A 16076-nucleotide genomic window follows, 5' to 3' on the forward strand; every position below is an offset into this window, starting at 1 on the left:
TATTCGGGACGGCTTATACTCGAGTATATACGGTAAACATATCGATACTTAAAAAACCCTTCAAGTGTGTGCCGGTGAAATACTTTTATTTACTAGTAGCATTGCACCTCATCGCACTGTTGAAAGGTAGGTCTAGTTTATAAATATAATGTAACCTTTTTATCACATTGTTCCTATTTAAAAAAACCTTGTGTCTTTTTGTATAGTTTATAGTTCTAAATGCACAGCCATTTTTTTCAGCACCACAGGCCTGCCAAAAATGGTCTGTTGGACTAAAAGTCATAGACTGTTTGCAGTCTGTAATGATGTGAAAGACCAACAATGCTACTGGTAGCCAGAAATTACAAACAAAATATGGTTCAAGCTTCCTTTCAGCTATGCAGTGTTACTTATCTTTTAAGAGATATTTATTTTAACCCAAAAAAAAGTGTAATTGGTTACATTTTGAATTCAGGATTCAGTCATTTCAGTCCAGCAGTTAATATGGAACATGAGCTTCCATTGCTCAAAACATTGAAAAGGCTCATACAATTTATGATGCTGGCTGTATTACTTTTTTCGGGGCACTGGCGGCCTGGCTCCTGGGATTTGTCCAGCTCTAATAATATCAGTAATTAGAAAAAAGTAAAGCAAACAAGCGCTAAGGTTAGAACATGGTGACATAGTTTTATTTTATGCTGGGTATAGCATTTTGCAACAGACCAAGTTCAAAAACAGTACTGTACCCTTCTATACACACACAGCATGCTGATGAGCAGTCTGTGTAATAGAGGCAGGAGCCAGAAATAAGTTTATTTCTCCAAATCTAAAATGAACAAGCGTATAAAAGTAGCAGCTCTTTTTGTTTGTTTTAATGAGATGTACATTTTATATAGTTTGTATAGTTTAAGGGTTTGCATTCCCCTTTGTTCACAGTTTACAATGCTAAGCATTCGATTCTATAAGAAAACTAATGGCTGCTGGGACATCTGCAAACAATGTCCACAATGTCACATTGACATTCTGAGTTTTATTGTCTGCCTCTTACATTCACTCATCATGGTGTATATCCTGAGTTCAGTAAAAATCTGGTGTATATCCACAGGTTTATATCCTGAGTTCAGTAAAAAAAATCTCTAGTCTCAATACTCTGTCAGTATGACGAGTGTATAGTAAATGTGATGCACTTGAAAACAGTTGACACATTTTTATTTTATTAAGTTGCATTGATTAGCTTTCTTTAAAGTTACAAATGCAGTTTGTTGGCTCATTATAGGAGCTTCTGCAGCATTGTAGTTCTGAAAAAGTATAGTTATCATGCCAGACTATTACGAGTGAAAACATCACATTCACACCCCCTTTTCCATTGGCTGGGACAAGGGAGGCCGTTGCTTAACTTTTTTCTTCTAAGACACATGACTGTGTTTACGTCAGTAAAATGAAGTTTGCGTTTGATTGTTATCTGATACTGTTTGTGACCTTCCGTCATGCTGACATTTCAGGTTGTGTGTTCTGCCCTCAGCTGAAGCTCTAAATTCACATGTAGTCATTTAAAAATCAGCTGCTTTGTCGTAACATTAAACATTTACTTCTGCCTTTGTTAAATATGATGACTCGGCCTCTTAAAATCAATTTAATATTGACTTCCCCACATAGACAATATTTAAAGGTTTTACAATTGATAGTCATACACGTATGCTGAAAAATAAAAGTTCTGTCCCTGTCCAAATTCTGTTAGCTCATGCACATTTTGCATGCTAAGATTTCATATGTGCAATACTAATTTGGTCACTGTATAGAATTTTACATGAAGTGTCAAGCGGCAATATATTCAGAATGCTTGCCTTGATAAATGTGAGTTAATTTTAAAGTTTCAACATTTTTAGCGTTTAAAACCGTTTGAAAATGAAACTGACGCACACAAATTGCAACTACAGGCCACCACAGGTTGTCCATGTGCATACTTTAAGGCATGGTTCCCACCTGGGCGTTTTACAGCGTGTAGGAACGCGCTGTAAAACGCCTTGCGCACAAAGAAGTACAGGAGCTTCTTTGGGGCGTATTTGCCGCACGTATCCATTAGGATACAGCCGGATAGCACTCAGACGCACGTTTGTCGCGCGTTTCTTTTACTGCAAATCGAGCTAACAACGTGCGGCAAACGCGCATATTCCGTACGCCCAGGTGTGAACCCAGCCTTAAGTGACAGTAAAGGATAATTCCCTCCCCCCTTGCTAGTGTAAGGACTTCTCTTAAATGATGCCTCTTGATCCGATCATCTTCTTTCCTGTAGTTTTTCAGGAGTCCCTCCAGCACTGGTGCCGGTCTCTGATCCAGCGCTGAATGCTGTGTTGTTTGTGTCCCACCGAGTCTGTGCGGGTGCACGCTGCCAGGCTGCCTGCATTGGTGGGTTTTTTTGTTTGATTTTATGTTTTTACATATAACTACTGCTTGCTAGCAATAGATATATGCAAAAACCGCTTAGAGTTTAATTATCCTATAAGGCCTCGTTCACATGGGTGGTGAGGGGGCTCTAAAACCGCACCGCTGATGTGCAGTTTTACAGCGCCTGCTGCAATGTCAGCACTGCAGCTGCACAACTCTGTATACATTGCCACAGTGCTTTTACAAAAAAACAAAAACCAGCATGTCACATTATCTCTTTACTGTGGGGTCTATTTATAAGCTATGAAACAAAGTAGATGCCAGCTGCACACCATACATCGCTAGAGTAGGTGGGATGGTGCTGGCAGTGACGGCAACGGATGGCACAGTGCAGGATCTGTTAGGCGATAAGTTGCCAGCACTCAATGATTGAGGTTAAAACCTAGTCCCATTTGATTTTAGTGCATTGCATATGTCAGCCAGACAATATTTTGGGGCCTCATGGGGACTTTTTGTCAATGCAGCATAGTGGCGGGACAACTACATTTGCATTTTGAATGATTGAGTCCTGATGACTTATCTTCTATTTATAAACTACTTGCAGGGTCGTTCACCCTGCAAATATCTGCGAATGTTCATTCTGTGTGGATATATGCCAAGCGGCTTTTAGCTCCATCTAGTGGCCATAATGCAATATTACATGATTACAAGTGGAACACATTATTTAATGTTAAAGGAGAACTATGAGGCGAGTGATTTTTCACTCAACTGCATAGTTCGAGATGACCTGTGACAATGAAACTGTCACAAGTCGGCTCTATAGATCGGGGAGTGAGCAAATGCATACCGTCCCTCGCTCACTCCCCGATCATCTCCCTGCAGAGAGCGGTGACTGTTGGGTCACGGCTACCCGCAGCGATTTTTTTTTTTTTCCCCCTCCCCGCTCCGATCCTCCAGAGCTGAATGGAGGAACGGATGGGGGAGGGGGCGAGCACAGCTGGCTCTGCCCCTAGATAGGCAGAGCCCGTTGTCACTCAAGCAGCTGGGTGGATCTCGACAGCATTGTCGGGATCCGTCCCGGCTGCGGTGATCTCGGTATATAGTGAGCAATAGCTCGCTATATACAGAGCTTTGGGTCACGGGGGGACGTTACCCGTGACCCTTGGAACTATAGGATAAAAAGGTTAACCCCATAGTTCTCTTAAGAAAAATTGTTTAAAGAACATTCATTTTGGCATATATTTGCACAAAACTTACATTCAAAGATTTTTGCATGGCAAAGGGCCCTGCAAATTGTTTATAAATAATAGATGAATAGGACACCGGTACTCCAAAATTGAAGAAAAGTACATCTTTTATTGACACATGTGCAAACCATCACATAACTGACATTTTGAAGTCACGCAGGATCCCCTTCATCAGGCAAAACTATGGCGTGACCCCGAAACATAGCAGTTTTGTGATAGTTTGCACAAATGCGTCAATAAAAGATGTACTTTTTTTTTTTCTTCCAATTTTAGAGTGCCGGTCTAATCATCTATATCTGGTACGGTGGCATCCGTTGGTCATCGCTGTACCCACGCTTACCATTAAGGGCTAGCGGTCAGGAGTGTGATGGGTACATGTACTTTTGTTTATAAATAGACCCCTATGTGTCATAATGAGCCTTTTATTTACAGAGATCAGTAGTTGAAAGTGAAAGTGTGGGTCACTCTTAAATAGTTTAGTAGTCAAAGACACTAAACTAATAATTTAATTTTCTATCGGAGACGGAATTAAAAGTAAAGTAAAAAAAAAAAAAAGTATAGACTCCTCTGTTGTTAAATGTATAAATGCCGAAATGTATTTACTAAACATTATTGGAAGGTGTCTGTGGAATCAAGCTTACACTTTTTTTTGGTTTTTTTGTCTTGTAGATCATGTACTGCTGAAGCTGAAAAGGAAAATGTTGGTAAGAGCTCTTATTTCTCTGTTGTGCTATTGTTGCTGTGAGGAGATTGTGTGAGGCATATTGATTGGGTTGATCATGCTCTGCAGCGAAGGGTCACAAAGCCTGTGTAATGATCACATATTGGCTTCAACCGACAACACAGATCAGAAGAGTATGTTCTCTGCTGTTCCAATTATGCTGAGAACTTTGCATGTACTCGCATGCTGAACTCCAATTACACATGTTCTGCATGACATTTTAAAATAGTAGCAACCCTGACCAGTTCCAGCTGCTTCTCTGCGAAGGCACCAGCAGCTAAGATGTAAACAGATGAGCTGGAAAAACCATTGGAGAGAGAAAATAAAACCTGTACAAAGAAATTGCAACTCCTTACAAGGTACATGGATTTGTTTGCTATTTAAAGCCCAATTCCAGTGTGAATTCCCTGCAGACTTACCTGGTCCAGCGCCAGTCAACTTCCTGTGAGAACAGAGCATTAAAGGAGAATTATGAGGCAAGTGATTTTCACTCAGCCTCATAATCTGAGCCGACCTGTGACCATGAAACTGTCACACGTCGGCTCAGTAGATCGGGAAGTGAGCGAACACATACCGTCACTCGCTCACTTCTCAATCTGTCCCTGCAGAGAGCCGTGACTGTCACTCACTGCTCCCTGCAGGGATCCCCCCCCTCCCCTGTCCGATCCTCCAGCGCTGACTGCCGGAACGGACGGGGCGGGCGCAACTGTCTCTCTGGATAGGCAGAGCCAGCTGTCAATCCCGCAGCTGGGTGGATCTTGACAGTAATGTCGGGGATCCGTCCTGGCTGCGGCATCTCGGTATACCGCGAGCTGTAGCTCCCTATATACTGAGCTTAGGATGACGGGAGGACACTAGTTTGTGTCCTCCCGTTACCCTCAGGAGAACTATGGGGAAAAGCCTTATCCCCATAGTTCTCCTTTAAATCTTAAAAATGCATTCTGGTACCTTAACTATTAACACATAAGTACCTTATTTGTGAATCATTAAGCCGTAGATCCTGAAATCATTTCTGAATTGGTGCTGACACTGTCCATCCTTCTGGAGGGTGGTTGCTTTTGTTCCTCATGATCCCTGTATGTGTGTTGTAAAGTAGCCACCGCTCCAAGCTCATTCCTGTGATGGAATACAATCTAATGTTTTACTTTACTAATTGTATTGTGCTTGTAGTCCATCACAGCTGTCAATCACGCAGCTGGGTGGATCCAGACAGTATTGTCGGGATCCGTCCCAGCTGTAGATTGCGCTATACTGAGCTTTGGGGTCATGGGAGAACGCTAGTTTGTGTTCTCCCGTGACCCTTAGGCGAACTATGGGGAAAAACCCCATAGAAGAATGTTGCAGAAAGTGGCACTCTGTCATTAAGTGATACCACCCTCTGTAGCCTTTAAGATCTGCACTCTCATAGGGAAAAGAGGGCTATATATTACATTATGTACCAAACTGCAGTAGTAACGAAGTGGAAAAATCCCTCCCCGTGGGTCAGCCATAACATTATGAGCACCCGCTTAATATTGAGGAGGTCCCCCTTTTGCCACCAAAACAGCCCTGACCCATGGACTCCACTAGACCTCTGAAGGTATGCTGTGTTATCTGGCACCAAGCTGCCAGTAGCAGTTCCTTTTTAAGTCCCATAAGTTGCGAGGTGGGCCCTCCATGGATCGAACTTGTTTTCCCAGCACATCCCACTCATTTTTGTGTTCCTCGAACCCTTTTTGCAGTGTGGAAGGTTGTGTTATCCTGCTGAAAGAGGCCACTGCAATCAGAGAATACCATTTCCATAAAGGGGTGTACTTGGTCAGCAAAAGGTAGGTGGTACGTGTCAAAGTAACTTCCACATGAATGGCAGAACCCAAGGCTTCCCAGCAGAACATTGCCCAAAGCGTCACACTGTCTCCGCCCACTTGCCTTTTTCCCGTAGTGCATCCTGTTGCCATTACTTCCCCAGGTAAGCCACGCACACCCGACCATCCACATGATGTAACGGAAAATGTGATTCATCAGACCGGGCCACCTTCTTCCATTGCTCTGTGGGCTAGCTCTGATGCTCACGTGCCCATAGTAGGCACTTTTGGAGGTGAACTTGGGTCAGCATGGGCACACTGACTGGTCTGTGGCTATGCGATGCATTGTGTTTTCAGACACCTTTCTGTCAGATCCAGCATTAACTTTTTCAGTATTGTGAGCTACAGTAACTCTTTTGTACTCGGCAGCAGGTCCCTGCGAAGCGAAAGAGTGTGTTGCGAGAGGTCAGCGTATAGTTGAAGTTTCGCATATTCCGCTGGTAGGGGGGGGGGAGAATAGCCTGGCAGCCTTCATAATGCGGTCTTTGACATGGTAGAAGTGTATGTGCATCAGGGTGTCCCCTGGCAACCTGTCGGTTAAGTGGGACGGTTTAGGTAGCCTGTGGATACGATCGATTATGAGGTCGGCGTCCGAACTGTCAGGAAGAATCGCTTTAAACATATTGTGCACAAATCCGGCCAGGTCAGACTGGTTAATGGATTCAGGGATACCCCTGATTTTGAGGTTGTTGCGTCATTACGATCTTCTAGATCGGCCATTTTAGATTTGAGCCACCCGTCTCAGGCGCTGGCCATGCCCCCCTACAGTAACTCTTTTTTTATTGGATTTGGACTGCATGAGCCAGCTCTCGCTCCCCATGCAAATCACTGAGCCTTGGCCATCCATGAACCTGTCTCCGGTTCACAGGTTTTCCGTCCTTGGACAACTTTTGGTAGATCCTGACCACTGCAGACTGGGAATATCCCACAAGAGATGCAGTTTTGGAATTGCTCTGACCCAATCATCTAGCCATCACAATTTTGGTCCTTGTCAAAGTCACTCAAATCCTTACACTTGCCCAATTTTCTGCTGCCAGCACAACTTCAGGGACAATTTTTTTTTACTTGCTGCCTAATATATCCCACTCACTTCCAGGTGCCATTGTAAGGAGATAATCAATGTTATTCACTTCACCTCTCAGTAGTCATAATGTGATGGCTGATTGGTGTATATTTTGATATCTGTAACTCAACTCCAACCCCAAAAAGAGGGGGTTTTAAATCTACTGATTGCTGTGTCATGCATGTTTGCTAATGTCAACATCTACTCTATTTAAAACTCCTGTACCAACACATATGTTATAAAGTCTTCCTTAACAGCATTTTATTCACAGACGTGAACAAGTCCTCGAAGAAATGATGCTTAGCGCTGTGTATCGTCCCTCTAAGGACTCCTATCCTTCTGAGCCAGACCTCAGATGGCAGTTTTAGCTCATATGTCTAGTATATGGCACATTTGTGTGTTCCTTAAGCCTTTTTTTCCAGGGTTTAAGTATTCACTCTCCAGACCTAACCATGAAATACAGCTGTATTATAACTTCCAAGGTCTCCATTCTGCCGAATCCTTTTTAAAGCCATTCTGAACTCGATTTGTTGGCGACTATTCCAATTGCCTACACTACTTTAATACTCTCCGTAGTCCAGTCGTGAAAAGATGTATTATTTCTTTGTTAGATTATGGCCTATTCTCCTCAGTGTTTCACAAAAAGAGAAAAAGAAATCCTATATTCATTTCTTCAAGGATGATGGTTAAAGAGTTTCAGAGCCTGACCATGAAATGTATTTCCTTTTAAAATGGTACAGCTAGCTCCAAAGTGAGGATTTTCACAAGTAATGCAATGCATAATAAGCAGAGCAAATTATAATAGTGGTAGATGCAGCAATTTGTCAGCATGTTGGGATATTTTTGTTTGAGCATGTAAAAAAACATAAGCTCTTTGGAACAGGCATTTCCTGTGAAATGACGTGTGTGTCTGTCTCTGTCTGTCTGTTACATGTATGTATAGAGAAAGAAAGGGGGGGAGGTTGCCGTAAGGTTGTACAAAAGGACCACTAAAGTATACATGAATGCCTTTTAACCGAAGGTATGTACACATACAGAAACCCATAAGCGGAGATAGCATGGGAACAAGTAAAACCATTTGGATGGTTTTCCTTCACGTCCTGTTCTGGAGACACACTAGGAAGTGAAGGAAAGTTTTCCGATTCCTCCTGTTCCGGTGACAATAATATATAATAATATACTGGTGGGACTTTCTCCATGCACAGATTCTGTTGATGGATCTGTGAATGGATGAGGTGACTGTGAGGGCAGAGCCATGCACAGCCACACTGAATTCAAATATCCACACCAGCCTGCGAGGAGAAGAACCCTGTGTTTCAGGTCAGGGAGTGTGAGGTGCGTGTGGCGTTGTGATCTAACGTGTTTCATGTTACACCCTGAATATGACGTATAACATGAAATGTGGTCCACAAAGTAAACCTAACATTTAAGCATAGATCTTATTGGCAGTGCTGAATGTCACCCTAAAGCGGAACTACACCCTCCTACCCTTTACAGGCAAAGAAGGGTGACATCTTAGCCTCTAATTGTATTTGATTTGCCATTGTGCTGCACATGTGAACAGCTATGACACCAGCCATTTGACCGCTTGAAAGTTCGGTTGAGAGCTGAAATAGGCACACTGACCTTCTCGACAATTGTCATGCCTTAAAAAAAATCTGTTTGGGAGACAATAAATTGGGGTCCCCTACTAAGATCTGTGTTTAACATTCCCAAACTGCAGCTGAAGGGTGCTTTAAAAGCGTCAACTAAGCTTTCTAAAAGCTCTGTAAAAGCTCACTGGTCACAGCTCTTATAAAAGTTGAAGCCTGTATGAACTACTAGACTAGGGGCAATGAGGTGGCCTTTCCCAGTATAGTCATTGGATACCCATTTTGTTTCCAATCATTGAACTTTTTAGTTACATATTGTCATATTAAACCAGGTTAGAACCAGCAGAACATGAATTTATTTTTTATTTTTTTTTAAGACCATAATCCTAGCAGAGATTGTTGCTTTGGGCACCAGTGTTTGTGTACCTACAACCTCCCGCAGGCTAAAGTGATGAAAATCTGATCCTGTAGAATATAACTGAAACGTATAGACTTTAGAACAGCTGCTACTTTTTGTGGAGTTTTTCTTTGCTAAAAGCTGTACTACTGACGTTTGTTTATTGGAAGAAAACAAATGCTGCTATATTCCCAATGCTCCCTAATTAAATATTGTACTTTTAAGAGCTAGTGTGAGCAAAATGCACACATTGTGCTAATGTCTGTTTGCTGCAAGCCTTCAGGGAGCTCAAATAAGCTGTAACTTCTTTAATTGTGGTTCATTGGATACAACCACTTGAAACTTTAATCTCCTGCTTATTTTATATTTCCAGTCTACACAAAACAAAAAGCGTTTATAATTTGTCTTTTTAATAAGCGCATGCTGTAATGTTGATTCAAACAGACATGTATAACATTGCCGCTTTAAAATCCATTTATTATATGTTATGTGTTTCTGCCACAGTAGGAGAATTAGATAGTTATTGATCGACTTTGCTTCTCAGAATTGTAAGCATTTATTGGAAAGTCCTGCATCTTGTCTAAACCCCTTAGGAGTTTCATAATCTATTTAAACAAAAACATGTATTTTCTTATGCTCCCTGGTAATAAATCTTTCAAGCAATGCATGGTAATTTTTGCCTTTTCTGATATGCTCCATTGCTCAAGTAATTTATAATGGAATGGATAATGGAATAGAAAAATGAAACCTGCACTTTTGTATGTGCCAGAGAGACTGGCAGTTTATTATATCACTGGCTGTGGTGCAAGGTTTGAAGGTATTGTTGCAAAAAGTCAGGTTGGCTAACTGCTATTCCTAGGGAAGGCTTAAGCCCTGCTTTAATAAATCACCCATTTCTGACTTGTCTCAGCCATGCACCAAGGGATACCGTGGAGTACTTTTTTGCAAGGGCATGAAGGAATGTGTTTCTCTTAATCACATCTGTGGGAACAATAATAAATTAACCTATGTCACTCCTTTTGACATCCCCATAATATGGCCAGTGCCAATAACCTTGTATATATCATGGCTGTTTATGGGTTAGTCTGCATTCCTCCATGTCAACTCTGCTCTTATATGCTGGTTGTTACCCAGCCTTGGAATGCATTCTTACAGGGCATGGCATTTTCTTTATATTTCTTTTAATAGGCTCTGTTGCGCAAGTACAAGTGCCTATGAAAATTATAATAATTTTCATAACTCTGATTACAAATCATATTAACCCTTGCAGTGGGGCTACCCCAGCACTTAAAGGGTTAAGTACTCATATTTTGGATTGGTGGTTTTAAAAAAAAGCTGTAAGGGTTAATAAAATGTTTCTGGAGTTGTTCTTTTAAAGCTGTTTTTTGTTAATGATTATTCTACCAGTGTCCCAATAGTGCTGTTTATACCTAAAGATAATTCATTTTGATGAAAATTCCTTTTGAATTGGATAGGTTCCCCTTAAAGACACTGAAAGGGCAGTATCTTCAAAGGGAACCAGTCAAATTTACTGGCCCGGCCCAGGAGTATATTCAGTACTGGAGACCGCTACTATCCAACTCTGTTGGGGGTGGAGTTTTGTTACTAACACAGGCACATATGCATACCTTATTCTGTTCAGATATATGCCCCTAAAAATGTACATGGCTTGTACATGGCAGTAGCAGCCCCTATAGCTGGATAGGTACCTCAACTAAGCCAAATGGTTTAGAAAGTTTCTCTTTAATGGGTCACATAGGACTATAAAGTGTAGTTTGCGACTCGGTCTTCTTTTAAAATATGACCGGGATGCTGCCTCTTGGACTGAATACAGTTCCACTGTGCTGGAGTACTGCAAGAAGGTATCTGACCAACCCTAGCTATTGTAATTCAAGAATATGGCATCTGACCAGCGGTTCTGCTGTTGGTTGGTTCATATGGTTGCATCTTGTACTAATATAAATGTTTTACAATTACATACGTCCGTTTTAATTCTACAGGAAAATGGCCACCTAATAAGGGAACACAAGGGCCACAGTGTTTTGCCTATGAGATCTTTCACAGCTTGGAAGGCTTTACATTGGAACTTGCTTTCTAATTGTTGATGATAAAAATATCTAAACTCTACATAGCAGCCCCATAGTTAGCTGTTTTCATGAGTGTGTGCACACTCACACAAAAATTCTGATTTGATCCTGTGAGCCACATGTAATTTTGCAGTATCTTATTAGTAGGCATCAAAGGCTATAATATTTGCATCAGTGCCATATACTGTATGTGTATTTTAACGTATTGGTGTTTTATTTTCAGGTGCTGTGAAGCGAGAGAAGAAATACCAAGTACAGCCTGGCTTTGGTGACCGACGTGGCGGTGTCATTAGTGCCCGAACATATTTTTACGCAGATGAAGCAAAGTGTGACCATCACATGGAGACCTTTTTAAAATGTATTGAAGCATCAGGTATGATTTAAAGCCCGGATCTGAAAACCCTACTGATGTGTGTTCTGTTCCTTTTTTATGTGGTATAAACTTTGTTATGGACAAATGTATAGCTTCACCTTTGTAAATTAATCTCTGTAGGGGGAATTTATCAATGTTGCATAATCAGCAGCTCTCAAACTGTTGTATCCCTTATTTCTAGTGCACAAAGCGACAGATGTATTATCTTAGTTTGGTCTATTCCTAAATGCCTTCATAAGGAGGCTCGTCTCAAAACTGTCTGGTGGGAATTAATCTAGAGCTTGCACTATTTTCCCGATTGCGCGTGATTTGCACGTCTTTTGCGTCTTTTGCGGAAGTTTGCAACTGTTTACATCTGCACTTGTCCTGCGCTGTCTGAAACTGGAGCGTCATCTAATAAAACACTCGCTACTTGAGATGTCCCCAAGACCACTTCTAGAAGCGACAGTTAAAGGGGTTCTAAACCCTCCGTTTTTTTTTTTGCATATATCTACTGCTAGCATGCAGTAGATATAGGCAAGAAGTGTAAACAAAAAAAAAAACGCTTAAAATAATTTTATTCTTACCTCGTTATCGCTGCTCGCTCCCAAGCCGAGAATCAGGAACTGCTCGTACGGCCACAAAGGATCTTGGGGCGGGCGCATGCGCAGTTCCGATTCTCGGCCGGGAGACGAGCAGAGACTCAAGGTAAGCCTATGGACGCGTGCCCCCGCCTGCAGACACCGCTGGATTGGAGGGACAGAGCAGTCAGCCCTGGATCGGAGTGACGTCACACCGCTGGAGGGACACATGAAAACATGGGGAAAGAAGAGGAAGATCGGAAAAAGAGACATCATTTAAGGTAAGTGCTAACATTTACATGGGGGGGAGGGAAAAAATGTTTTGCCTTTTTAAGATCACTTTAAGCTTTTTGCCTGGAATTAAGAGTCTTCTTTCCTGGAGTCTATTTAATATAATTTATGAACAGCTTTACACTACCAACATATATCCCGGTGTAACTATAGCCCATGCAACCATATGCGAGATTAAACGCTCACAATTGCTATGATACCCCCTTTTTCTATTTTTTTATGTCCTCTAAATTGTCTCTAAACTGTCACAAGCTTGCTGGGAACCTCCTGGTTGACAGCTGAATAGCCTGAGGTGCTCTGCTGACTTGAGGGTATGAGTCATCTTTGAGATAGTTCAAGAAGTGCTCAGAAGCACTTCTAGGATGTGCGTCTGTTTGGAGGCCTTTTTACTGTCGCAAATGCTGTACACAAATACTGCACAGTTGAAATATGATGCAAACATTGTCGCAAGAACACTTAAAAAAAAAAAAAATATGCACGGCAGGCACAAAACTTTGTGGTTAGTTAGCATGACATTTGGATCTTTGCTCCTACAATTGTTGCAAATGCATTAATAAATTCTCCCCAATCGCTTGAAAGTTGCATAGGCTAGTATTAAGGACATATTCCTGGTTTGTTAGAGATGCTGTGTAAGCATGCTGGTTTTTTTTGCCCTAAACCTGGGGCATTTACAGTATACAGGTGCTCTCTCTGGTCTGTTAGAGCTGAAAAAGCTTGCTCCATAGAAACCATGCTAAACCTATAAAAAAACTGACAAATAACAACTGATTGTGGTTCTGCCTGTGGCCTCAGATCAGCAGATTGTGCACTTGTACTTCTCTGGCTGGTAATATGTTTGGGCCTAAGGCATAGGCCCAGCAGTTCATTATCTAGTTTCTTTTAGTTTTCAGGGTTACTTTGCCATTACAGGGTTTAATATTAAGGGTTGGAGTTCATGTTAAGGGTTAGTATTAGGATAATTGCTTTTGGTTACATTTTTGTTGGGTAAAAGGGGTTTAAAGTGACACTAAACTTGGGAGCTAAATCTTAATACATTCAAGTACCTTTTAACTATTAACACAAACGTATCTTATTTGTTTCTCTTAGCTGTAGATCCTCAAATCATCTCTGAATTCATGATGACACTGTCCTTCCTTCTGGAGGGTGGCTACTTTTGTTCCCCATGGTCCCAGTGTGTGTTGTAAAGTAGCCATCGCTCCAATCTCTCTCCCGTGATGGGACTATAACCTCAATACAAATTAGTAAACTAAACATGAGATTGTATTCCATCACAGGAGCAAGCTTGGAGCGGTGGTTACTTTACAACACCCCCAAGGATCATGAGGAACAAAAGCAGCCACACTCCAGAAGGATGGACAGTGTCGGCACCAATTCAGAAATTATTTCAGGATCTATGGCTTAATGATTTTCTAATAAGGTACTTATATGTTAATAGTTAAGGTACCAGAATGCATTTTTAAGGTTTAACTCCTGAGTTGAGTGGCACTTTAATTCTAAGGTTAATTGTTTTTGGATTAGTTTAACTGTTAAAGATTATTTTTCAGGGTTAAAATAGGTTAATGTGGACCTTTACTCAACAGTAAAATTTGTGGTGTCGGAGAACATTTAGAAATGCTAATTGTGGCTGAGTAGCACACTGAAAAATGTTATCTTTTTATCTTGAGGTTCTCCTGAAAATAGCAGTTTACTTTTTGCTATGCGAGTGAGCCTAGGCATTCCTGTTCTTTAGCCTCATAGCTATATAGCTGCACTGTGCATCTAAGTCAGTGCTGCTACTGCTGTCCCAAGATATTTGGAGTTAGATGTGATGTAATTACTGAGCTGCTCACTGTTCTCTTTGCTGTATTTATTATTTAAAATGTTTTGCCTTTTTTTCCGCACTTTTATTTTTTAAATTGTATTATTTTGTATTTTTTTTATCACTTTATTTTTCACTTGGCCCCAATGTGATATCATTTGGAGGTGACAGCTGATGCAGGCAGCGCTCCTGTGTCACTGATCACAGAGCAGATCTCTCTCGGGGGGATGCAGGCTGCTCTACAATTGATCTGGGCAGATCACTTGTACTAAACAAGCAGCCAGAAGCTATTTAAAAATGTAATGCATCGCCGCGATGCATCTGCATTTTCACAAGTACAAGTACTCATGCAAATGCTCTATCAGCACCGATACTAGTATCGGTGCATTCCTAGATTAGTGAAAGGGATAATTTAGTGTTAGGGTGAGAAGTGCTAAGAATAGATAATTGTTGAAGAAAAGACAAACATTCACATTTTGTTTTTTGGCCTTGAACGCCCATATCCTGCACCAGATAAATGTGAAAGATGTCACCAGCACACCGAAGATCCTTTTGGAATCGCCAAATGCTAATTTTATTGAACAAGCTGTCAGAATGGATACAAGCGCTTTCTGGACCTCGCAGCGTCCCTTCATCAGGCTTCAGCATTGGTCAATTCCAAAATGATCTTCGGCGTGCTGTTGGCATCTTTCACATTTATCTTATGCATACAGCGGTGCCATCCTCAGTCATTACGAGCACACTTCCCATTACATGGGATCTCCGAAAATGTGCGACAAGAACCTTTCTACTTATCCCATATCTTGCACCAGATACTTGGCTCTGAAAACTGATTTTGAGGTTGAAAGCATTTTCATTGATGATTTTTTGTATTTTGTTCTCCGTAATCCTGTGACTCATACCTTTTTTAAGTGTTGCTGTTGAAATATATACATTTTTCTTTTTGCCGACTTCTTAATAGGATTGGCATAAGCATGACATGTTTGTTTAGCGATATTTATCCATTGTACAGTATAGGAGCATACCAAGTTGATTTATTGAATTTGAATCAACACCGTTCAAATCGGGTGGACATTTTTTACCGACACGCTTTAATATACATGACGTTCCCAATCTGAGCCAGAATCTAAATATGCATTAGGAATACATGCACAGCTCTTACAATACTGTTGAGAAATATGCATCTCTGAATCTTATGCTGTCTAAAAAGATTCAGCATTTGTTATTTTACACACCATTTTACATAGTAACTTTTTGGTTTGTGGTAGCCTTTCAAAAGCACTTATTTATAGAGAATGATTCCTCTAATTTATTTAAATGTGATGTTCTACTGTAATGCGGTACATTGTGTGGCTGAATGGACAGGCTTGCTTGATCTGGAACTCCAGCTGGTATTTATTTGTTCTGCCTTGCATTTTCCAGCTGAAACGAAAGTGCACAGTGTGGAGCTAAATAACATCTCTGCAAGGAGTTTGGATGCACTGTGTTACTATTTATTCCTTGAGCAATTAATGCATGCTTTTTTTTATTATTTGTTTTCTGCTGAAGAAATGAAAGTAAGATGATGTTCAAAAAGTAGAAAATTAAGGCTGGCGACCAATTTTGTTTTTTTTCTAGTGAGAAAAAAGTAATAACATTGTGATCTGCTCTAGATAACCGTTTAAATAATTAGATGTATTTAGAGCATAAAGCAGTTATTTCTCTTTTCTTTGTTTTTAGTGAAGCTACATTAACTTGCT

The 16076-nt window shown here is 41.0% G+C and overlaps 1 protein-coding gene across 1 annotated transcript in view; it reads left to right on the forward strand.

Annotated features, from left to right (window-relative positions):
* Positions 1–3884: 3884 nt before the first annotated feature.
* Positions 3885–16076, forward strand: part of LOC108798104 (proline dehydrogenase 1, mitochondrial-like) — a gene marked incomplete at its 5' end in the record, with an annotated part of 92367 nt that continues 80175 nt past the window's right edge. Inside the window, 3 exons of the mRNA XM_018569820.1 lie at positions 3885–3982; positions 4281–4315; positions 11539–11688. Of these exons, the coding sequence (XP_018425322.1) occupies positions 3885–3982; positions 4281–4315; positions 11539–11688 (283 nt within the window). The remainder of the gene's footprint in view (positions 3983–4280; positions 4316–11538; positions 11689–16076) is intronic.

Source organism: Nanorana parkeri, unplaced genomic scaffold (genome assembly GCF_000935625.1).
Source record: "Nanorana parkeri isolate BGI_ZX_2015 unplaced genomic scaffold, ASM93562v1 scaffold1404, whole genome shotgun sequence".
Classification (NCBI taxonomy): domain Eukaryota; kingdom Metazoa; phylum Chordata; class Amphibia; order Anura; family Dicroglossidae; genus Nanorana; species Nanorana parkeri.